General features: G+C 44.8%; 2 protein-coding genes across 2 annotated transcripts in view; one reads left to right on the top strand and one right to left on the bottom strand.

Annotated features, from left to right (window-relative positions):
• Positions 1–25,977, top strand: part of LOC135224663 (neutral alpha-glucosidase AB-like) — a 154,195-nt gene that overhangs the window by 83,858 nt on the left and 44,360 nt on the right.
• Positions 9,449–13,801, bottom strand: LOC135225049 (neutral alpha-glucosidase AB-like). The gene is made up of 4 exons (XM_064264321.1): positions 13,631–13,801; positions 13,212–13,424; positions 10,223–10,385; positions 9,449–9,751 (listed from the first exon to the last, which is right to left on the bottom strand). Exons 2-4 carry the CDS (start codon positions 13,385–13,387, stop codon positions 9,464–9,466), a joined length of 627 nt encoding a protein of 208 aa, XP_064120391.1. The 5' UTR covers positions 13,388–13,424; positions 13,631–13,801; the 3' UTR covers positions 9,449–9,463.

Below are 25,977 nucleotides of genomic sequence, written 5' to 3'. Positions count from 1 at the left end.
TCCTGTGGGAAGACGACGGGGCGAGGGGGACAGCCTTTCTTCCTTCTCACAGGTAAAAGCGACCAGCTACTTTCCCTGGAGCAAGCTGGGGTGCTCACAAAAGCGTCCATCCTCATATGACGTGTATCCCGGTCCCTCTCCCTCTTCTGCTGGCGGGAAAGCATCAAAACTCTCAGGTGAAGAACAAAATGCATCTCGAGAGAAAAAGGATGTTAAGCATCCTCCTCTCTAAAGCTTCTCTTAAGAGGGCAAGAGTCCTTCCGAGAGCTCCACCCCTTGCGCGGGGGAGGATGCTTCGGAGGACGAGAAGCAATCCTTAAGGATTCGTGCACGAGCACGATCCTTGGCAGCCTGGGAGCGTCATCAGGACCTGCCAGAAGGACGCCAGACCGGTTGGGGAGCCCCCGTAACCCTCCTTCGGCTTTGGCGACTTGTTGCCCACTCCCTGATCCTGGGAGTCCGACAGAGGTCCAGGCCCAGAGGCATTATAGGGCCGATCTGACACCCCTCCACAACACTAGGGGCACTAATACCATCACTACACTTCACAACACCACTTTGCAGAGCGAGCACTTTCGATTCCAGGTTACGAATGGAATCCATAATCACAGACAGGGCATTACCTTCCGCTCGTGCATATGGTGTGAGGATCTACCGAAGCTTTCGGTAGCCTCACCTTACACTCTTCCACAAAACATACCCTGTAACTAGCAGAACTAGATCCAGACATCTTCACCAAGAAAAATCACAAAGCAAAACCAAAACAGTCCCACAATAGCTTATGCCTAGCCACAAGTTAAAAAAAAAAAAAAAAAAAAAACCCAAACGACAATCAAATACTCAAGTGCAACGAAAGTTTACTACGAAATCCAACGACGGAGGTACTGAAAACAGGTGTTGACAGTACCGGCGCCGAACAGAGAAAATCTGAATAGAAAATGGGAATGGTTCCTGATACCCGCCGCTGGGAGGCGGCGGGAATGGGTACTAACCACCTGGCCTCCCACTGCGTGTGTCGTAAGTTTTGAAATTCTGTCGGACTACGGAGAATACAGCTATAAATATATATATCTGACAGGTAAGCCTCATGAACAAAATGACAATTTGTCCAATTGCATTTTTCCTAACTATAACAAACCTGAGGTCCTTTTACAATAGGAAGGTACTAGCGGCAGCTGGATAGGTCGTAAGCTTTCGAACAAGGGGGGGTTCGTAGTTTAACTGCTTGTCCGACAGGACGCGCGCGCGCGACTGGGAGGAATAAACAAATCACTTTTGCTTTTGGCCCAAGCAAAACTGCAGAGTGAGGGGTGGCATGAGGTGGACTATGTGTAAAAGGACCTCAGGTTTGTATAGTTAGGAAAAATGCAATTTTTGGACAAATTGTCATTTGTTCCGACACGGCATAACAAACCTTCGGTCCGTTTTACAATAGGAAGACTCACTTCTTGTGGGAGGAATCTGAGTCTTTTGTGAACAGACTGGTGTTCGCAAACCAACCTTGGAATGCCTCCCTGGTTCGTAAGAGCGGGGAGGGGAGGGATCCAAGCCTCTGTCCGATTGATCGGGGGTGTGCAACCGCATGATCATGTGGTCAGACCTCTGGACCAAGTACTAAGAGAGAGGCAAGCGTATCTCTTGCGTACCAGCAAACAAGAACAAGTTCCTATTTTGCAAGAGGCAACATAATGTTGGATGTTTGTCTCTTGTTGGCATCCACTTCCCCCCCTTGTAGGAGGAAGTGGGGGTGGATATTCGCTCCCATCCCTAGTGAAAGGGATAGGATGGGGCTCTTGTCGAGTAGCTCACCGGCATCTCGTCCTTATCCAGCAAGGTGATGACCGTATCCCTCTACCCACAGGTAGGGGGAGTGAAAAAGATAGGAAGAGAAGCCAGTCACTCTCTATTCACTTATCTATTCTTACAGTCACACCAGGACTCGATGCTGTTCAGCCTGCTAGGGTCTGGGTTAGCTACACAACGTGTTGAGCAGCCACCACGGGTCCTAAGGAAAACGATCCAAGGACTGTGGGCAATATCCAAAAGGTAGAAGGAGGTGCCAGTGGTCTGGTTGTACCAGACCCCTGCCTTCAGTACCTGCGCCACAGAGAAGTTCTTGTGTAACTCGAGGGAGTGTACTTCTAGGTCATCTTGGTGCTGACGAAGAGTCTTCAACACTCAGCCTGGGATGTCGAGTTTCTTCAGAAAGCGCGCAGGACAAAGCAGCATCTCCTTCGCATCGAAGGCGGTGAAGTCCATTAGGGAGGGGATTGTGAAGGACTCTAACCGATCGTCAGGAACCGAAGGGTTTCAGAGCTTCGCTACGAATTCGGTACGAAATCGAGCGTCACGAATCCCCATCCCTGGATGCTTGACTTCGCAGGAAAAGTCATGCAATTACCTCAGAGGAAAAGAAGGGAATGGTCGTATGACCTATCCCTCTTCTCGACTTCTGTGATGTCCTGTACCCATACTGGTCTATCCGTCTGCAGCGAAGTTGTTCTTCTCGGTAGTGGATAGGACACTGACACTCAATGGTGGGTGTCGATGGTATGGGTACTGTGACAAGCCGTTAGGACGAAGAAAAGACTGTTATGGAACAACCGAACTAAGTCCACAGCGAAGTTCGTAACAGACTTGGGCGCTCTGACAGCTGCCGACTGACTGCGTTCGGTAGGAGGCAAGTTGTCAAAGCACCCGAGCAAGTCACGTGACCTTCGCCTTAAAAGGGTTATGCCAAGAGACTAAACAAATAATTTGTTCGTCACCGATGCCAGAAGGCAAGGTGATGACTCTCTTAAGGCATGTGCCCAACAGGCGAAAGTCAATTGCCTTCTAGAGACAGAGGTCCCTGATGGCAAGATATCTCATAGTATAGTTGATTCTCGACTAAGGAGAAACAACACTGTGTCGTTGAAGACGAAGGTGTACAGAAAATGCAACCTACGTCTTCACAGCTGAACCGAGAGAAGGATTCTCAAGATTCTGAACCTGTGCTACAAAGACTGAGAACGCTAACCGCTATTCATTGCTGTCCGGTGAGGATCGTAGTTGCAATAAAAGCGGAGCGCTTTTCAGTAATGAAGACAGGGAAATACTGCCTGAAGAACTGCTTCTCATGGGCTGAACATTTGGAAGTAGAGCTGTCAGGTCGGGAGAGTAGGCGATGTCTTCTGACATATCTGTTAATTTCGGGTGCGAGCAATGAATAATTGCACACCTACGAATACGAGATATTTTGAAGACAAACTCAGATGTCTGCAAAAATCATTCGCATTATCGCGGTGCGATGCAGCGGGTGACTAGTACAGACTTCTGTTACCGTGCGGTAAACAGAAAGATGAAAGAGTCCAAGAGATATCTCTGTTGAAAATTCTCGCAATGTCGAAGGCGATGAAATCGAGCGTCACAGCAGTAGATGGTCCTTCATTATTGCGAGAATCCCCGTTAATCAGAGACCTAAGTCCATGATTGTTGGGCAGAGATACGGTTCGGTAGTCAATCAAACCAGGGGAGAGAGAGACGTAACCGACCGTGCATCTCCGAGACCTAGCTGATACTGAGCCGCTATCAGGCAGTTCAATACGCAGTAGCTCTCGGTGACTCGTCATCCTGAGTTGCCAGGTAATCCATTATTCCACGAAGGAATGCGTTCGGCTAGAACCATCGAGCATAAAGAATACGCTCGAGCAATTATATTTACCGAAACTGATTTCGGTAAATACAAAAGCTGATTTGGTGTTGTCATGACAATACCAAGTATCTAAAATCGAAACTGATAAACTGCTGGGAGGTTGCAGGCAACCCCGAGTTGCAGTTCAATTAAGATACAATTCGTCTCGGTCACAAACCGTAGAGTTAACTACGGTATGTGCCTACCCCCGGACAATTCAACTGTTACAAGAATCATGTCGCGAGGGTAATATACGTAGTATATTTGTAGGTTCTGTACCACGACCTCCATCCTAAATTCTTTTCCTCTCGAGGAATGAGAATAAGGATTGGAGATCGACCGCCTTCGTTCTCTAGTCAAGAGAGTGAAGGAGAAGTCTTCCCAAAGAAAGCTTCAATGGTGAACAGAATACCGAAGACGATAGTTTAAGCCAAACTGAAAGTTCCCGTCCGTTCTTCTCTATTCCAGGTTAATCGCCTACTGTGAGATACTCTTCTTTCAGCAGCAGTCTTCTTCCAAATGCTAGAAATTACAGGAATTCGAGCATAAGCGAGGTTCCCGATTATCGTGTAACAATTATCGGGGATTCTCGCTCACTTTGGACCGTGGTCTCGCCTAAGTGTTTGGAGATCGTAAAAAACTCGAACACTCTGAGTGCGCTAGAAATTCCGTAGAATTCTAAGCACTCTGCGAAACCCCCCACCGAATTCGTCAAACGTATCGGCTGGTGATCCTCCCGATTCCCGTAGAAATCGAGAAAGGGGCAGGATCCCTCCTCAACGACCGGGGCTTACGTCAGGTAGGACCCGAAGGTCCCCCGGTAGAGCAGCCCCTAACGTGGGATCTTTACAGAGAAATCTCTGTAGGATCCCTCCCCTTTCCCTCGTAGCCGTAAGGAGAGAGGGAATGGGGGAGGAATTGGATACTGGCTCGCCTTCCAGCGGAACTAGCAGTTGGAGAACAAAAAAAAAAAAAAAGAAAAGGCAGCAGCCATCGCCTTACGGCGATGGCCTCTCAGAGCCTGGGAAAACGTATCGTCAGGAGGACGAAAACGTTTTCCCCGAGGAGGGTTACGAACTCATACTAGTATAAGGGTCTGCCGCCACTGTGAACATCGTCTGGGTGGGGCTGATCGACACCCTGACAGGAGAGAGCCGATACCGTCCTCCGACTCATTCCAGTCCTCGTCGAGGTCGAAACCTCAGGAGGACCGAAGGGGTATTCAAATACGGTGTCCGAAGACACGTAGAAACGCCTCTGTCGCAGTAGAGGAGGTGAAGTAGCTTGTTCGACCGGCCAGAACTGAGAGAGCCTTCTTGTCCGGAGACGAGAGACTACCTGGTTCAACACAGTCGGCAAGCTCCGATCGCGGCAGACCCACCGTCGATTTGGGTTCCCTCTCGGGCCCAAAACGACTCGAGCCGAGACGTGGCTCTGCCTGGTGGGAGCGGCGATCCTTCCCCGAGGTCGTTGTGCTGACGATCAGCGCCATAACCTCGGCAAAGTTCCTCTGGGATCTCGGAAGTCACAGCATCTTGCAGTGTGGGACCGTTAAGCCCTTCGAACAAGAGCATATTCCGAGAACCATCCTCCTAAGAAGGGGGAACAGCGACAGCCCTCTCGGTCTTCTCCATCCACTTGCGCATACGTCCTGGCCGGTCCAAGAACCGTGCCTGGCACGTAGGGCGTCGTGGTGGGATCATGAGGGGCCCACCCCTCACGATCACTCCTCAATACCTCGCTCCTCCCGGTGTAACCCGAGGAGGTTGAAGGTACGGGAGAGGCAGACCTGACGCTCCCTCCTCGCTCGCTGGCAGAACCAGCAGGCTTGGAGGGCTGCAGGCGATCGTCAACCCGCGGTGGCGATCGAGCTGCAGGCCTGGTCGAACCGTCTCGCTGTGGAGAACGGCTGGACTGAGCACAGCGGCCCCGATCTCGAGTGTCAGAAGAGCTGGTGCTGGTTGCCGTACCCGATCGCTCTCTGTGAGAGCGACGGTCAGGCGACCTGCAGGCTCCACTGTCACAGTGAGACCGGGTGCTTGTCCTCACGGCACGTCACGTCGCTGGTTCCAGCCGTGGCTGGCACCGGCGAACGGGAGGACCTCTTCCCAGCCTCAGCCCGTGGCCGGTCGTGGACCGTCACGTCCCCGGGTAGCCAGCTGGTCGCACGCGAGAGCGAGAGCTGGTCTGGTGAGAGTCGCGTGAGCGGCTGTCACCAGTCTTCCGCCCCGTGCCGTGAACCTGACGCTGAGCGGACTCAGAGGTCTGGTTCCTGGCTGCACGGTCGCTGGTAGTCGGACCGTACACTCGGTACCTCCCGCGAACGAGAGGCCGAGACGGACCCTGATGCAGTGGCAGAACCACTGACACCAGGCGAGGAAGTACCGGTGTTAGCCGGTACCCCTCTGGTCCCCGTAGTCTTCTTCCTTGCGGAAGAAGAGACGGGCCCCGCTCCCGAAGGAGCAGGAGGACCAGCGGAAGGAACCCTCCGTCCCACCGAGGTGAGACGGGTCCCGAGAAGCTCCGAGGGAGACTTCTTAGAGGGAGGAGGCAACCTTCTTCTTCTCGCTGTGAAGCCTTAGAAGTCGAAGGGGAAGAGGCGGCAGCCGACGACGATGAAGAAGATGAAGAACGACGACGACGACGACATTTCCTCCTCTTCTTCGTCAGCTTCCTCAGGACAGACGTAAGATCTGCTATCCAGGGCGGAGCCGGGGCTGCTGTAGCCGAAGCACAGGGCCCGGACGCACCTGTACAGACAGACCAAAAGTCTGGGGTAGTACCACCACGAACAGGGACGACGTCAGCAGGTATGGGCATCTCAGGAACAGCAGGCACAGCCAGCACAGCATCAGTAGGGACAGCCAGCGCAGCAACGGCAGGGACAGCCAGCGCAGCAACTGCAGGGACAGCCAGCGCAGCAACTGCATGGACAGTCAGCCCAGAATCGGCAGGTACGGCAGGCAGCACCGGAAACACAGGAAGTGGAGCAGCAGCCAGCAACATCCTGGTACCGGCGGCAGGTCCAGGGGCGAGCTCTAGGGCAGCGGAAGTGTGGTCGCGGCAGCGCGGCAACCACGAGCGGCGGCGGCACGCCCCCCTCTCGGTACGGCGAACGGCACTTCACAGCGGCTGTAGGCAAGACTGTTACCACATGAGGCGAGTACACCAGGTGAGGAGGGACGTCGTCACCTGGAGCGTGGTCACCACTCCATGTGACCGCAGTAGGCCCAGACATAGAACCGCAGCCGCCCCTGGACACTAGCACGCCCTGCAAATGGAAGGACTGCCCATACCTCACCAAGGTCCACCCTCGTGGCAGTACACCTGCGGAAATAACAGTAGTAGCGATTAGTGGGGGGGAAGTCCCCTCGCGCGGGGGGTGAGCCCTCTCCGAACGAGTGGAAGACCCCGAATACAATTGTACATCGGGCACCGAGCGCCCTCCCCCCCGCGATCGACGGGTCGGGCGCGAGGAGAAGAACGCAGATAACCTCCCCCCCCCAAGGGGAAGGGCCATCTGTGGGAGCTGAGCGGGGGGGGGGTCTCGTTCCCTACCCCCATCACAGCACCCATGTACCCAACAATAATAATAAGAGCCCGAGAGCAATCGTGCCCTCGGCCCGAATGCAAGGGCATAAGGATCAATTCCCTGACTGAGCAGAACTTGAACCAAATAATATTGATGCAATCAATAATAAAAGGAATAAAATGAAAAAGAATCTTGCATTACGATTCACTTCACAATGAATAAGGGCTCGGATCGAGCGCATATGCGCCCTCGGTACCGAGCGCAAGGGTAAAAGGATCCCATTCCCGATTATGAATGGAAACCTTGATCCATAATGAATTGATGCAATCAAAATATATATGAAAATGAAAAAGAATACTGCGCTTGCGATTTCACTTCATACAAATAAAAAGGGGAAGGATCAATTCCCGGGAAATAGCGGAAACATTGATCCAAGTAAACAATGCAATCTCAATAAAATATGAAAATGAAAAAGAACTGCACTTGCGATTTCACTTCATTCAAATAAAAAGGGGAAAGGATCAATTTCCGGGTAAGCTCGGAAACTGATCCAAAATGAGTATTGCTACAATCAAAATAATATATATGAAAATGAAAAAGAATACTGTACTTGCGATTCCACTTCCATACAGAATAAGTTCCGTGCCGCGCATTCGCTCGGCAACGAGCATACAGGTCAAAAAAAAATATAAATGAAAAGAGCACTTACTTACGATTTTCATCTACACATTTCCAACCAAAATATACGCTCGGAGCGACGCGCTCTCCCGCCCCCCTCGGCACCGAGCATACACAATACGAGGATCATTTCTGGGAAAATGAATTCCCGCACTTACGCCTTCAGTCCGGCACTCGGGTAATCGGAGGGCGTGGTGAAACCAAGATCCTTAATTCACAATTGAATTCAATGGAAATAAATATGAAATGATTGTACTTACAATTCAGTTTCACTAGATAAATAGAAAAAGAAAAACACAACCATGCGAAAGCAATGACGATGAAGCGGGCAGAGAGCGATGATACACGTCCACACGCCAGCAGGCCGAAAGCAAAAGTGATTTGTTTTACCTCCCAGTCGCGCGCGCGCGCCCCTGTCGGACAAGCAGTTAACTACCGAACCCCTTGTTCGAAGCTTACGACCTATTCCGCAGCGGCCCGCTAGTACCTTCCTATTGTAAAAGGACCGAAGGTTTGTATTCCGTGTCGGAACAAATGTATTCTAAGTACATTTTACAATATTCAGTGCCTCAAAAGACTTTGGGTTTACAACGAATTTGGTTAGCTTCTGGTTGTATATTTTCTTGACTTCACCAATCCATTTATGGTTAGGTAAGCTTTGCTGTATGTGGCAGTCTTGTATGGGAAATTTTTTTCTTGATCATATATCCCTCTTACTTTCAACTCTTATTTTTGCTTCATTCACAGACATACTTCTTGTATCCATTGGCAATTCACATTCTGTGTTAATACAAAACAAATGCCTCAGATGGTGGTAACACAAACAACAATTAGATCCGAGAAATGGATGAACTCATTTGTTTTGACCTTATTTTTAGAGGAAAGCTTAATACAGTGCACCTTATACTGAGATTTTTTAATGCAGCATTGTGGTTGTTTTAAACTGCTACAGGTTGTGATATAAAGTATGTCCAATCCCTGGACGTTGTCTATTTGTGTTAGGGTTTTCCTTGGTTTTCCTTAAGTATTACTGCCATTAACTATACGCAGTTAGGTCTCATCTTTTCTGACATTACTGCTACTTCCCTACCCCAAAAGGCTATCAAAATGCACCGTGGAAGGACCTAATTTGAAAAGAATTTTTTTTTCTTCCTAAGTTTTGTTTGCATGGTTTTCAGCTGTCTCTTTGGGTGCATCCATAATAATGTTCTTTGTCACTGACTAGGATAGGCCCCTGCTCTCCAGTAAGGGCCTATCTGGGAAGAAACTACTGCTCTAGAAATCTACCTAAAACTTCCATATGAATCTCAGTAGCTTATGAGATTGGGTCCAACACTGAAGACCTGAGTCTTTCACCTTGCCTAGACAAATCAGCTACGGTACTCAAAATCAAGCCTCACTCTCCTTTCTGTTCCAAGAGTAATCCAAATCATATTTGATACCAAACTAGGTTCACCTACCAGTGAACAATCCCAACAAACTTTCTGATGGCCCCCTGCAATAACTAGGAGCTAGTAGTCTGAATGATTACTATCATATACCAAGGCAAATGGTCTCTGGCACATCAATTTAAATCTAATCTATATACATAAAACTGAAACGTAATATTTTCTTTGAAAACAGTTTAGTAAATCAGTTGTCTTAGAGATAGGGGTCACAGTGAGAGTTACAATTACCGGTGGAAGGGGGTTGTTGCCAGTAATCTCTCCATACTGCCTGAAGACATCTGTAGGCCTTGGTCCAAGCATGACAAACAAATCAATTATCCCAGATTCAGAAAACCAATGTGTTGAGACTTGAGGAGGGTCTGAGTCGCCACCTGAGAAAAACCCAGTTATAGATGACACTACATTAGTGTCTGGCAATTTCTGAAAAGTAAAAGTAATTAAAGTTAATATCACAACCAAAAGCATACCCATAAGTATTCAAAATATTCATGAATACTAACAGCCACCACCTGCCACAAACAATTGATATTCTTATATCATCTGACTTCATTATAGCATAAGATTAGCAAAATCTAACAGCCACCACCAGCCACAAACAATTGATATTCTTATATCATCTGACTTCATTATAGCATAAGATTAGCAAAAACAATCTTGAAAATTCTGAAATAATTTATCTCAACACAAAATGATCTGTGCACAAAACTTGCTCTCCATTACATGCTATATTTTCAGCATCCATGCTTAAACTCAAGCACTCATGAAGCTGTAAGTGAAAACTTTATGGCATTTATCAAAGCCATTTTCTAATGGACTAACCTCTTCTAAAATAATAAAGTAGCTCGACAATATCCGACTGAAATGCTCGAGACCAAACGTGAAGTTTCTTACCTTGATATCAATCCATGTTTCTGCAGCATTATGCCAGAAAATACCAACTGTTTGCTGAGCAGTATGAGACACCATTACAGGAACAGCCCCATACAAGGCCATGGGATTATCCACTTCATATTCAAAGACATCCAGGTTATACAATCGATACGGATCTGTGGATCTGAAACACACAGGAATAAAATGTCTCAACTAATCTACAGCATAAATTAGTTATGCAGAATATGAGAAGTGACTATGATTTCAATGAAACTAAAAATATAATGAAACTACTGATTTTTCAAAGTGCTGATATTCTGTATATTTCGGACATCTTGCTTTAAAAAATATACAAATTCTTCTCTGGAAAGACTTTAATATATAGAAATGGAGCAAAAAGCCATGTGGGAAAATCAGAGGGCTGATAGAAAAGAGAAAAATATACATACAAATGAATTCTTGAAGTGATATTCAGAACAAATATTGAACATACATAACATGAATTGCTAAATGAACATATATGATGTTCCTCACAAGGGGAACGCTCCAGTTTAAACTGGAGCTCCTGCCTATGCGTATTAAGCAAGCACATCATACTAACTTGTTTTACACCAAAGTGCAGACACTAGCTCGCTGACTTATTGACACAGTTAAAAGGTACCACCATCACATGGCAATGTACACTCGACAAGAGAAGTGAAGATACAGTTTTCATTAGCCTTCGTTCATCGAATTTCCCATTTGTTTTTACTAAAAAGACATAGTATCGCTAAATTTACTCTAAGAATATGAAAATATACTGCAAATTATATCACATAAGTTAAAACTGCAAAATAAAACCGTTCAGATACTTAAAATCCCGATATATGTCTGAAGTAATTGAAATTTCTCAGATGGATTCGTTCATAGAGATCTGGTAGATAGAATGGGAATTTCTGATTGCAGTGCTATTTATCACGACGACAATATTTACTCGTTTTCCTTCATGAACGGGGATATTATTGCATCATCGTAGGCGGTGAATGCAATTATTTTAGTTTCTACAAACTCATGTTTGTATTCCAAAACGATTAAAGTTAGCTGACGTCAATGGCAGTCAGTGTTGTGACGGCTAAGGTAGGTTGAGCAAATCAAGTTGCATCCGCAAGAGCGTTTTCTATGATGTGAGGAGGAGCCCTAGAACTTCGAGCGGGAAAGCGCAAGTCACTGCATACTGGCTTACATAACGGATTTCACACATTGATTACTTTGACGTTGACATGGATCGAATGCCAGTTGCTGTATACAAAGCTACTGTCTTTAAACTTAAATCTTTATCAAGGTTAAAGTAGCATGTCAGCTCAAAGATTTTCTGGCTATATGCTCCCATTACAAAGCAATTCGTAGTAGCCTACAGCCCTAAACGCCTGCATTTCCTTGCCGCGAGGCTCAAAAATCTCCCAACATAATAGCATTTTTTGCACGATATAAAACTAATTGCCTGTGCAATACATACTATTGAGTTATTTATGATAATAAATATTTTTACTTAACAACTTTTTTCGTGAATGATTTGTGGATGAAACCCAATTTTCAAAAGTACAGACTATATCAAGAGAGCAAGAATGACCGCAGCCTGTGTCTAATGTTTTCCACGTCTTTTTACAATCTTGAATGTTACGGCAACTGTCGAATGAAATCAAGATTAGGGTATGAATTTCTTAGAGAATTATCTTGAATATTATGATCCTTCAAATTTTATCTAGCATTGTGCAGCGCGATCTTGGCAGCATACTACCGTTTCCCAGGTATCTGTGCACCGACTCACCCCTCTTTCTTCCGCCTTTCCCCTGTCACAAGTCCGTCACCAATACTATAATTCTCTCTCTCTCTCTCTCTCTCTTTCTCTCTCTCCATTTCTAAAACATACTTTAAAAATATATATTACCACGCAATCTCCCAAAGAAAATACAATGAAATAAAGTAGTTATAAATAAACCTAAGCTTTCACGTAAGCAGAATTCTCTCTCTCTCTCTCTCTCTCTCTCTCTCTCTCTCTCTCTCTCTCTCTCTCTCTCTCTCTCTCTCTCTGTCTCTCTCTCGCTCTCTCACACACTTTAAAAAACACATTTGAAAAAATATTATGACTCAATCTCTCAAAATAAATATAATGAATTAAGTATCTCTATCGATAGGCCTATGCTTGCGCTCTCTCTCTCTCTCTCTCTCTCTCTCTCTACTCTCTCTCCTCTCTCTCTCTCACACACACACACACACGCAGACTTTTAAAACACATTTGAAAAAATATTGTGACTCAATCTCTCAAAGTAAATATAATGAATAAAGTATCTCTATCGATAGGCCTATGCTTGCGTGCTCTCTCTCTCTCTATCATCCTAATATTTCATTCTTTACTGTATTGTTCCTCAAGATTTTCACAAGTACTGCCCAAATTTCAAAACACTTTCTCTCATTGTTTAAGATCCGTCTTCAATTACGTATGAATTTTACATCAGTTTATTGTCAAACATTACTTATAAATAAGGTTTCACAGTAGGTTTTAAAAAAGGATGATCGATATTCTACCCTGAACTAACGTTACCAAACCAACATTTACGAATGATATAGAGCCTGTTTCTACATTCAAGTATAAATGATTATAAGCCTCTACAGAATCTTTATGGTGTAAAGTTAATGGAAATCTAGCAATCAACAAACGCTATGATTTTGAAGCTCCGCCACCTTTCTAGAGTTGCCAGGTGTGGCATTATTGAACAATATATGTCCGAAGATTTTAAAAAACTGTATCTTAACTTTCCTTGCCGAGTGTACAGGTAAAATATTGTTCATAACAACAGTACATAATGTGATATTCAGCTTAGATAAATGTGACAAACTCTCACAAGAACACAAAATCTTAAATGTGCAACTAAACACAATTCTGAATTCACATTGGTACCAGCTTAAAAGTTTCTCATGTTGTTTCCTCAGAGCGAATGAATTAGTATGCTCAAGAATACCACACACTTACGTTGTTTCTTTCAAAGAAAAAGAATCGGCGTGCTCAGGGATACCATACACATGTTTGGAATTAACAAAAGATATGTCCATTCCAACAGATGCAGGACCATTTGGTTTCGAGTCTGTGTGGCCTTTGAATGTCTCTTCCCAAAGGCCGTCCTTATCTTCCTCATCATCCAGCAACATATTTGGTTGCTCCTCCCCTTCTTGAGGAGGATTTTCACTGGAAAAAAAATTAATTAAATTTCATTCATTCACAATTCTTAATCAATTACCTATTATCAAAAGATGACATTTCTTTTGTTCTTCTGGAAGGCAGACAGCAACATTCCTGCCAAACTAAAGTACTCATTATAACAAAATATTCATGACAGCAAATTCAAATGAAGAAAGTAACATATAAGCAATACTACAATAATGGGGACTTACTTTTCAACTTTGTTTCTGTACTGTTCAAAATTTCAAAAGGCCACGGGCATTGGTACTAACAACTAGTTGCCCATGGCTGTACAGATCTACTTTTAATGGACTGGCTTGGACAACCACTTGGCTAGTACCAAATTTCATTGTAAATCCATTTGATGATTTATCCAGCACATCAAATCTGTAAAATTTACAAGAAGCACACTGTTAATATTTCCCTGAATTAAAGATATTGTATATAAGTGTTCCAATACAAGGAACCGACTCATTTTCATGGCTAGACTGGATCCACAAGGATCCATCAAGATGTATACTTAAAATAAATTCAGCATAAATCATAACATCTAAAAAGTCAGTACTTTGCTCATTTTTTAAAAGAAAGCCAATTCAAAAGTCAATAACAAAGCAATGGTTTGTAAGAATTAATTTTTGTCTAAAATTACACACTTGTAAAAATTCACGCTTTTATTGATTTAAACATAATATAAAGTACAAGATACTTTTCAACAGGACTTCTGAGGGCTGAAAGTCTCCAAAAAAAACAAACATTGTTAAACTTGCCAGGTTTGAAAGGGTACGTATATCACTTGAATGATTAAAGTGTCTATTCCGCCTGCTGAGTAAACAAAAAAAAAAAAAAAAAAAAAACAAAAAAAAAAAAAAAAAAAAAAAAAAAACTCACTTTTTCAGGACTCAGCCTTCCAACCACAGCAAACGGCTCCTCGAAACGTGGTTTGATAGGATTTTTTTCGTTAATCTTGATGCGTATGGTGGAATCTTGAATGGGATAAAGTTCCATCACAAATAAAGCTTTGTTCTTATCATTTATAACATCCCCAACCACACCAGCATCAGACACTTTCATGCTATCAATTTGAAAGATGTAAGGACTCTCTCCAGGCTTCATGGCGCGATGACGTCTGGAAGAGATAACGAGACACTTTCAATAATGAAATTATATGTTTTATACTCCTTTTGAGAGTAGTATTTAAAATTACACAGCCTTCGACAATAAAATGATATTTGCCATTCATGAACATTCCTATGACAGTACACTTTTACTTTCTATCAATAAACCTTCTATGGACAACAAAAAATTAAGGAATCTGAGGGAAAAAAAACCATAAACGTAATACATAATGAGATGCTGGTAAGAATGATGAGATTTTAAATACGTACTGTGTGGAATATACTTACAAGCAACAAGCTTTCAAACGAATAGAAAATATAAAAAACACCACTAAAATATTATGGAACTTTTGAATTAGATTTCAAATCTATGTAAATTTTAATAAAACATGCACTTACCGACAAAAACTACTCTGCTGGCATGATTTAAAGTTATTACGATCCACTGCAAACGCAGAGATTATTAAGGCAGTGAAGACTGCCAGTCTGAAAAAAAATAAGACAAAACATTAAAATAGCAAACTCTATTGTGCTTAAATGCTTCAATAAACCAGAGCATAAAGCATCAACTACATATCTGGAATATACTATAATAAAACAGGTTCTGGCGTCTGAAAAAACAATTTTTTGTAGGTGCTGTGAGTCTTCAACTGTTATACTCTCATGGTCCTTCCAGGGCTCAATAATACAGACCAACCAATTATAAAGAATAGTGCTTGTTGGCAGTCATAGAATATAAAGGACTCAGGACAGGAGGGTTCTATCCCCTGTCCTACAACTTGTAGGACAGGATCTCTACTGTTTTGCCCATCTTCATTACACTCTGGTCTGTCCAGGAGTTCACTAGAGCCCTGGTTGTATTCTGGAAATTGTGTTTGACGATGCTTTTTTCCATCATCTTCCTCTCAAGCTCATTTTTACATTCTTCATTTGGAAGAATCCCATCATTCTACCTGCAGTACATCTGTAGCCCTTCTACAGGAAATTTTTGCATTTGGTAATAAAGCACAAACAGACTGAATCTCATTACGCTGTTATAGAATGATACGTTTTACAATCAAAGCTTAGATGCAACCAATGAGAAACACAATGCTTTCCATTAGTATTTACGTTGTCAAAAAGGAGTGAACAATTATCTTTATATTTGTAATATTTCAAACAAATGTCTTAATTACTTAGAAGATGTTTAAACAATGTTTCTTGTTTACACTGATATACATACTAGGGTAAACAACCGCAGACGATCCATCGTCATCACGTGGCCCGGCCTTATTCACTCGATATTTAATTGGTGAAACAAGAATACCATTCAAAAGATTGAAGTTTCATCAACATAATGTGATATACGAAAGCCCCATAAGAACTAAAATAAGAATGTGAGCTATTCGTAAATTTTATTGATCTTAATTAAGATTGCAGTTGTAATCAGCACAATAAAACATTTTGTTGCCTATATTAGTGAAAGTATGAAACTTTTTATTCCCGGGGTTATGGTTTGAACTGAATTCATTTTTACCTTGTAATCGGTGGTTCTATCCTTACTGCCATCACAACTGAAACTCCACAGTGCTTATTTGATTATAATTATACACATTTTGGTCTTAATTCATTCCAAATTGCACTTGAACCACGTTGCTGTTCCTGGTTACTAAGCACTCACTCCACAAACACAGTTACGAGCAGCAGACGGCTACACTGTTTATGAGGTGCAAAGCTTTATTCCCTTAATTGTTTACTTTACTCATTATTTAGTTTAATTTTACTTTATTACTTCAAATTGTTTATTTAATTCATATCTATTATCCCATTTTTTCAACCAAATTAACCCCCAAAAATTGCAAATACTTCTGATGTACTTTTACAAGCAGATTATGCAACGAAAAATGACTCATCATTGCCAATCTAGTGGAGCTTCACACATACGCCAATGCATTTACAAACTGTTTCCATGAATTATAGTTGTCATAGTAATGCAGTAATGATAAAATTGCTCTAATATGTATATATAGGGTAAACAATCAAGGACGATCCACCAACATCACGCTGGACGGGTCTTATTCACTCGACATTTAATTGGTGAAACAAGAATACAATTACAACTCTAAGCATACGATTCAAAAGATTGAAGTTTTGTCAACATAATGTGATATATGAAAACCCCATACGAACTAAAATAAGCATGTGATGCCCTTCGTAAAATGATATTGTTATGTTACAATAAAGTTTCATACATACTTACCTGGCAGATATATACATAGCTAAGACTCCGTCGTCCCCGACAGAAATTCAAATTTCGCGCCACTCGCTACAGGTAGGTCAGGTGATCTACCTGCCTGCCCTGGGCGGCAGGACTAGGAACCATCCCCGTTTTCTATCATATTTTCTCTCTTCCACCTGTCTCCTGCGGGGAGGCTGGGTGGGCCTTTAATTGTATATATCTGCCAGGTAAGTATGTATGAAACTTTATGTAACATAACAATATCATTTTCATACAATCAACTTACCTGTCAGATATATACATAGCTGATTGGCACCCTTCGGTGGAGGGTAAGAGACAGCTACTATATGGAATAGACAGGTAAACAACATATGTTGTAGGTATAAATAAAACCTTGGTTCCTACTGAAGGTGGTAGACTTCGTGGGGTGTTTGCCAGTAGTCTGCATCACCTCAAGAAACTTTAAGCGAGATATGTGATCTATGGCCAAGAGTTCTTGTGGGTCTGCCGATGGGGTCTTACCCACTTACTCAGCCGAGCCTAAAAGGACTTTGTCAATGGGTGCTGATCCACTTATATGACAATACACCTTATGAAGGAGCACACAACCAATCCCGACCACCTGATCCTAACCATATGTTAGAACTAAGGATTGTTACGAGTTATCCCCGAACTCGTCACAACAACCGTAACTCAAAAACCACTACGCACACATACATAATTTTTCAAAAAAAAAAATTTTACTCAACTAATTGGATATGACAAGAATTCTCTTATGAACAACATAGACGGCCGCCCGTGCGAGCCTGAATCCTCCATTGTTCGAAGAGATTCTCGACCATATCCAAACAGAAGAACAGTATATACATTTAAGGATTGGTGTCGGCTCCCGTACCCAGAATCGTATCTGCCGATACGATAGGACCTAGAGAAAAGCACTTCTCATACGTCACACGCACGTCTTTCAAGTAATGAGATGCAAAATAACTGAGTTGCATCTCCAATATGTCGTATCTATAATGTTTTTAAGCGACATATTCTTATAAAACGAGAGAGACGTCGCAACCGCTCTTACTTCATGAGCTTTTACTCTCAGTAGTTGTAATTGTTCGTCAGGACAGACCTTATGAGCGTCCGTAATGACGTTTCTTACAAAGAACGCTAGAGCATTCTTGGACATCAGTCTTGTGGGGTCTTTTACCGCGCAACAAAGACCTTGTCTAGAGCTCCCAACTGACGCTTCCTCTGAAGATAGAACTTCAGAGCTCTAACAGGGCATAGAGACCTCTCTGCTTCTCTGCCTACGAGACTCGACATTCCTTTGACTTCGAATGACCTAGGCCAGGGATTCGTGGGATTCTCGTTTTTCGCTAAAAACAGGGTCTTAAACGAGCAAATAGCCGAGTCTCCCTTGAATCCTACTTTATCCTGCAGAGCTTGTAACTCACTAATTCTTTTTGCCGTCGCTAAAGATAAAAGGAATAGGCATTTTCTAGTTATGTCTCTAAATGATGCCAGATGCGGAGGCTCGAATCTATCCGAAGACAGATATTTGAGGACTACGTCCAAGTTCCAGTTCGGAGGTACTGGTTCCTTAGACTTAGAAGTCTCAAAAGATCTTATGAGATCGTGGAGATCTTTGTTATTTGCCAGATCTAATCCTCTGTTTCTGAATACAGCCCGAGAGCATACTTCTGTATCCCTTTATTGTAGATACGGCTAGATGAGATTTTACTCTCAGGAATAGCAAGAAATCCGCAATTTCCGCCTATAGAGGTAGAGGAGGAGGACAACTTCTTGGCTCTACACCACCTTCTAAAGACCTCCCACTTCGACTGGTATACTTTCGTAGTGGAGGTTCTGCGAGCTCTCGCGATCGCGCTTGCCACTTCGCGAGAAAAGCCTCTCGCTCTGACAAGTCTTTCGATAGTCGCAAAGGCAGTCAGAGCGAGAGCGGGGAGGTTTTGATGGTACCTCTTGAAGTGTGGTTGTTTGAGAAGATCCGTCCTTCCTGGTAGGGATCTGGAAAGTCTACGATCCACTCTACCACCTCCGTGAACCCATTCCTGGCCGGCCAAAAGGGGGCTATTAATGTCATCCTCGTCTCTTTTGACGCCACAAACTTTTTCATTACTAACCCAGGATTTTGATGGGGGAAAAGCGTAAACGTCTACTCGAGACCAGTTTTAGCAGGAAGGCGTCTACATAATCGCTCTTGGATCTTCCACTACCGAGCAAAACACTGGGAGCCTTTTTGAAATGTATGTTGCGAAGAGATCCACATGAGGAGTTCCCCACAGAGACCAGAGATCGAGACACACTTCCTCGTGCAGAGTCCATTCTGTATGAAGGACCTGGTTCCTCCTGCTGAGGCCTGTCCGCCCTCACATTCCTTACTCCTGTACGAACCTTGTCAGCAGGGAGATGTTCCTGTGAGACGTCCAAAGTAATAGGTCTCTCGTGAGTTCGTAAAGGAACGAGGAGTGTGTCCCTCCCTGTTTCCGAATGTAGGCAAGTGCGGTGGTGTGTCCACGTTTACTTGCACTATCTTGTCTCTCACCAGAGGTTCTAGGCTCTTCAAGGCCAGGTGTAACGCGAGAGCTCTTTGCAGTTTATGTGCCAGGACACCTGTGCTGGTTCCCAGGTGCCTGACACTTCCTCTGAGCCTAAGTCGTCTCCCCAACCCGTCTCCGACGCGTCGGAGAACAACACTAGGTCCTGGGTTCTGTGTTCTTAGAGAGATCCCTTTGTTCTCTTCCAGAGGTAGCAACCACCACTGTAGGTGTGCCTTTATCTCAACTGGAATGGGACAAACGTCCGACAGTTGTCCGGTTTTCCAGCTCCAAGACTTCTTGAGGAAGAATTGCAGTGGACGGATATGAAGTCTTCCTAGAGGGAAGAATTGTTCCAGCGAGGAAAGCGTCCCCAGAAGGCTCAACCATTCCCTCGCTGACGTTTGTTGTTTCTCTAAGAAGAGAGAGATTATTCGCAAACCTTTTGCGGTTCTCTCTTGCGAAGGAAAAACTCGAAAACCCCGAGAATCCATCCAATCCCCAGATAGACTAGGTCTTGTCTGGGGTTGGGGGTCAGCTGAGACTTCTCGAGTTCACAAGCAATCCCAACGTCTTGGTCAAATCCAGAGTTAACTTTAGGTCCTCCAAGCACTGTCTCTCCGATCTGGCCCTGATGAGCCAGTTTTTTTTCTCGTAGATAACACTAGAGACATTCACTCCTTTGAGATGAAGAAATCTCGCCACATTCCTCATCAGGACTTGTGAAGACCTGAGGAGCTGTGGACAGGCCGAACACAGGCTCTGAACTGAAAGATCCTTCCCCCCGTCCCCCCGTCATGAAACGGAGTGGACTTCTTCGACGAAGGGTGGATCGCGGACGTGAAAGTAGGCGTCCTGGAGATCTAGAGCACCATCCAATCTCCTTTGTCGTAATGACGCTAGGACTGAAGCCGCAAGTCTCCATGGAGAACTTCTCCTTCTGAACAAATTTGTTCAGAGAGCTGACGTCTAGTACTGGGCCTCCAGCCTCCCGAGGCTTTCGCCACTAGAAAAAGGCGATTGTAAAACCAAACCCCGGGGAGTTTTGATCCAGGACCAGTTCTATTGCACTCTTGTCCCACATTTGTTCCACCATCGATCGAAGAGTATCCCTCAGCACAGGGTCCTTGTATTTGGCTGATAATTCCCTTGGTATTGATGTTAGGGGAGGAGTATTCAGGAAAGGGATACGATATCCCTTCCTTTATGATATTCATGAAGACGCGTCTGCGTCTATCATTGTCCAGGCTCCACGAATCCAGGAGCCTGGCACCTACTGGTGCTTGGAGGAGAAATGTTTCATTTTCCCTTTTTAAAGGACGAAAGGCGGACCTACCTCTCTTCTCTGGAGCCTTCCTTCTTGCGGGAGGTCTGAGATCGGACCACCTCGAAAGGGCTGCGTTAGAAGTGCTAGGTCCTTTCTTGTCAGATACTAAAGCAGTTTTTGGTTTTCTTTTTCCTAGCCGACTGCGTCAGAAGATCCTGCGTCGCCTTCTCAGTTAAAGAGTGAGCCACGTCCTTCACTAACTGAGAAGGGAACAAATAGTCAGACAGAGGTGCATACAGTAGAGCTGCCCTCTGAGCATGCGAGACTGCCTTTGTTAAGAAGGCGCCATACACGGTCCTTTTCTTCAAAAGACCTGCTCCAAATAATGAAGAGACTTCAAAAGATCCATCCTGTACCGCTTTGTCGATGCAAGACAAAATGCATAACAGGGCTTCAGGTTCGATTCCCTCTGAATCATGAGCTTTCTTGGACATCACCCCAAGGGACCAATCTAAGAAGTTGAAGACTTCCATACATGGAAGAGTCCCTTGAGGAGATGATCCAGTTCTGAAATACTCCATGTAATACGAGCCGAATTTTAGACTTGGACGCCTTGAAGCGTCAACTAACGTCGAAAAATCTGCCTCTGTTGTAGAAGGGAGAGCGATACCCATATTCTCCCCGTCTTGTACCATATGCCTCTTTTTCCCAGCTAACCTTGCTGGAGGCATGCAAAATACTGTCCTGACTAAGTCTTTCTTCGACTTCATCCAGGATCTAAGGCGTGTAAAGCCCGCTTCATCGAGATGGTGGGCTTCATCTTCAGAAAAGACGAGGGCTTCTTCGCCTTCGCACTCGAAAAGAGCGAGCGCGGAGAAGGAGGAGCAGCCGGAGTCAACTCGTCTCCGTATTCCTCCAGAAGCAGGGTAGTCAACACCTTATAGTTGGACAAGCCCTCTCTTCCATGATCGTCATCATCCGAGTTTCTCCAACGGGCGGGGTATCATCTGAGTTTCCGTTCTCCTTTCTGAACTTTCCTCTTCTGGAGGAGACAAACTCCTGATAGGAGAGGGGCTAAGGGAATGAAAGTCTTTCCTTTTTCCCGTTTTGATCGACTTGGAAGGCGTCACAACCTGCGGCTTCTCTTGCACTTTAGAAGACGTCTTGTATGACGCTTCTCTCCGAGCGTCATGTATGACGTCTCTTGTTGACGTCTTGATGACGCTTCGCGTCTGGAAGACGCTCCGCTCTCTAAGGGCGTCCTACTCGGCGTCACAATCTTGGACGGAGCGTCACGTCTAAGATCCGCTTGAAATGACGCTTCACTTCTAAAAGACGTCTTTCGTTTCTGTCTTACAACACTCTCGTCAACTCCCGTTCTAGTTCTCGAACTCGAAGCTCCTGCCAGACGTTTAACAGTTTCACATCTGTCTGACGCTTCTCTTCGAGCAGGTGAGAGAGGACGAGACTTCTTAATTGGAAGCGTCACGTCCTTCCGACGGGGCGCTAAAACTACCCACCAGAGATGACAGAGTCCTGAACCGCCATAATGATCTTTCTTGAACGCTTCTCCCACGTTCTAGTGCATGACCGCCTCTCGTCATCGACTCGGGGAAGAAGCAAGATGGGGTACTTCCTCATAAGCGTCAGGTGACGCTGACGCCACCTTCGCTTTCTTAATAGCAGACGGGGCGTCATCCGAGAAGCGCTCTGGGCTCGAATCAATGTCTTGCTTCATATGACGCTTCAGCGGTCTCGATAAGTTCGACTCCTTCCACCCTCGTTTAGGTGAGGGAGAGGGAGAGGACGAGAAACACTCGCGAAGGACTCTTTCCCATAGCGCCCTTGAGCTGGCTGCCATGAAGCAGAGCTAGCTGAAGGGACGTCTGACCGTTGGGGATTCCCTACGACCTCCTTAAGGCTTTCGACTTTTCCTTCTCCTCTGGGCATGGGAGCTTGGAAGAGGTCTAGGCCTGGGAGCGCCGCAGGGACGATCAAACGCCCCCTCCACAACACTGATAGAACTCACTTCACTAAATGTTCACTATCACTAGCCTTACCTTTCGAGTCAGCCATCTTGGACTTCATGTCTCTAATAGTCGCTTTCAGATTGGCGATTTCCGATGCCGAATCCGAAAAAACACTCTGAGAATGAGATCTATAGGGAGAATCTACATCAGTAGGGTTAGAATTATCCGTGAAAAGGCTCAATAGGCCTTGAACTCACACTTTCAGTCGTCTAACTCTATCCTCTCTAACTTCTTCAAATAAGAAGTCAAAGTCTTCCACTCTTCTGCATTCAAACCCTCGCATTCCCTTACTTAACGTGTTAATAGCAGAACACTGAACCCCCCATACAATTTACGGCATACAGTGTGAGGATCAACCGAAGCTTTCGGTATCCTCACCCTGCAGCCTCATTCACACACATTCTCACACTCACATTAGAATCAGACATACTGAGAAAAATCCAAAAGAGTTATTCCAAAAACAGTCCACAGTAGCGAATGCCAAAACACGATCCAAATACGTCACCAAAAAGCCGAAAACGTTGATCAAAGGTTGAAAAATGAATCTAAGTCAGGAGGTAATAACAACAATGTTGATACCACCGGCGACAGAGAAAATATGATAGAAAACGGGGATGGTTCCTAGTCCTGCCGCCCAGGGCAGGCAGGTAGATCACCTGACCTACCTGTAGCGAGTGGCGCGAAATTTGAATTTCTGTCGGGGACGACGGAGTCTTAGCTATGTATATATCTGACAGGTAAGTTGATTGTATGAAAATATGTTTTCAAGGCAGTTTTGGAATCCCATATGGCGGCTATCATGTGGCTGGACGGGTCTGGTCACGGATGGACACCATCTTTCCCAGCACTCATTTGAGCAATGTTAGTGTATATATGTAACGTTTATTGATCTTACTCAAGATTGCAGTTGTAATCAGCACAATAAAACAACATTTTGATGCCTATATTACTGAAAGTATGAAACTTGTTATTACCGGGGTCATGGTTTGAACTGAATTCATTTTTACCTTGTAATCGGTGGTTTTATCCTTACTGCCATCACAACTGAAACTCCACAGTGCTTATTTGACTGTTATTATACACATTTTGGTCTTAATTCACTCCACATTGCACTTGAACCACGTTGCTGTTCCTGGTTCCTAAGCGCGCACTCCACAAACAGTTATGAGCAGCAGACGATGACACTGCAAAGTTTTATTCCCTGAATTGTTTACTTTACTCATTATTTAGTTCAACTTGTTATTTCAAAATGTTTATTTAATTCATGTCTATTATCCCTTTTTTGTTGTGATTAAAGTACCCCAGCGTCTGTGGGTACAAATGGTGCGTGGATTTATCACAGGAAATGGGAAGTTTGTTGACACCAGCGACTCCGTAAACATCGAGATGGCGTCAATCTTCTAAAAAAAAGAAGCGTAAGTAAAAATTTCGAAAGCGTTTTAGTGAGATTTCCACTGCCGTGGACACCCTTTTCACTACCCTCTGTTTAAATCTTAAAATGACAATTTGTCGAAAATTGCATTTTTCCTAACTATACAAACCTGAGGTCCTTTAACAATAGGAAGTAGCTAGCGGCAGCTGGAATGGTCGTAAGCTTCGAACAAGGGGAGAACGGTAGTTAACTGCTTGTCCGACAGTTGCGCGCCGCGCGACTGGGAGGTAAACAAATCACTTTTGCTTTTGGCCCATGCAAAATACGCAGAGTGAGGGGTGGCATGAGGAGGGACTATATGTAAAGGACCTCAGGTTTGTATAGTTAGGAAAAATGCAATTTTCGATAAATTGTCATTTGTTCCGATACGTAATACAAACCATCGGTCCTTTAACAATAGGAAGACTCACTTCTTGGTGGGAGGAATCTGAGTCTTTTGATGTACAGACTGGTGTTCGTCCATCCCTGGAATGCCTCCCTGGTCATAAGAGCGAGGGAGGGATCCAAGCCTCTGTCCGATTGATCGGGGTGTGCACCGCAGGATCAATGGTCAGACCTCTGGGCCGAGTACTAAGAAGAGAGCAAGCGTATATCTTCGTACCAGCAAGCAAGAACTTGTTCCTGTTTGCAAGAGGCAACATAAACTATGGGTTTGTCTCAAGCTGGTCATCCACTTCCTCCACCTTGTTGGAGGAAGTGGTGGATATACGCTCCTATCCCTAGTGAAAGGGATAGGATGGGGCTCTGTTGAGTAGCTCACCTGCACCTCGTCCTTATCCAGCAGGGTGACGACCGTGTCCCTCTACCCACAGATAGAGGGGAAGAAAAAGATGGGAAGAGGAGCCAGTCACACTCTCATTCACTCATCCATTCTTACGGTCACACCAGGACTCGATGCTGTTCAGCCTGCGAGGGTCTCGGTTCGCTACACAAGGTGTTGAGCAGCCACCACGGGTCCCAAGGAAAAAGATCCAAGGACCCTGTGGGCATATCCCGAAGGTAGAGGGAGGTGCATGTGGTCTGGTAGGACCAGACCCCTGCCTTCAGTACCTGCGCCACGGAGAAGTTCTTGCGGACAAAGCAGCATCTCCTTCGCATCGAAGGCGGTGAAGTCCATTAGGGGGAGGGGATTGTGAACGACTCGAACCAATCGTCAGGGACCGAAGGGTTCTGAGTCTTCGCTACGAGTTCGGTACGAAATCGAGCGTCACGGATCCCCTACCCCTGGATGCTTGACTTCGCAGGAGAAGTCATGCAGTTTCCTCAGAGGAAAAGAAGGGAATAGTCGCATGACCTATCCCTCTTCTCGACTTCGGTTGATGTCCAGTACCCATACTGGTCTGTCCGTCTGCCACGAAGAGTCTCGATCCTCCTATCCCCATGCAGCGAAGTTCTCGGTAGTGGATAGGACACCGACACTCCATGGTGGGTGTCGATGGTATGGGTACTGTGACAAGCTATTAAGACGAAGTAATGATTGCTCTGTAACAACCGAACTAAGTCAACAGCGTAGTTCGTAACTGACTCGGGCGCTCTGACAGCTGCCGATTGACTGCTTTCGGTAGGAGGCAAGTGTCCAAGCATCCGAGTAAGTCATGTGACTTTTCACCCTTTAAAGGGTTATGCCAAGAGACCCAAACAAATAGTGTATTTGTTTGTCACCTATGCCGGACGGTGAGGGTGATTATTCTCTTAAGGCATGTGCCCAACAGGCGAAAGTCAATTGCCTTCTAGAGACCAAGGTCCCTGAAGGCAAGACTTCTATAGTTGTTGAATCTCAGCTAAGGAGAAACAAAAAAACACTATGTGCCGTTGGAAGACGAAGGTAGCATTGAATGCAACATAACGTCTTCACAGACGAATCGAGAGAAGGATTCTAAAGATTCATAACCTGTGCTTACAAATTACTGAAAACGCTAAACCGCTATTTCATTGCTGTCCGGTG

The sequence above is a fragment of the Macrobrachium nipponense genome, chromosome 12 (assembly GCF_015104395.2).
Source record: "Macrobrachium nipponense isolate FS-2020 chromosome 12, ASM1510439v2, whole genome shotgun sequence".
Classification (NCBI taxonomy): domain Eukaryota; kingdom Metazoa; phylum Arthropoda; class Malacostraca; order Decapoda; family Palaemonidae; genus Macrobrachium; species Macrobrachium nipponense.
The sequence above is the reverse complement of the archived record's forward strand: the minus strand, read 5'-3'. Positions and strand labels throughout refer to the sequence as shown.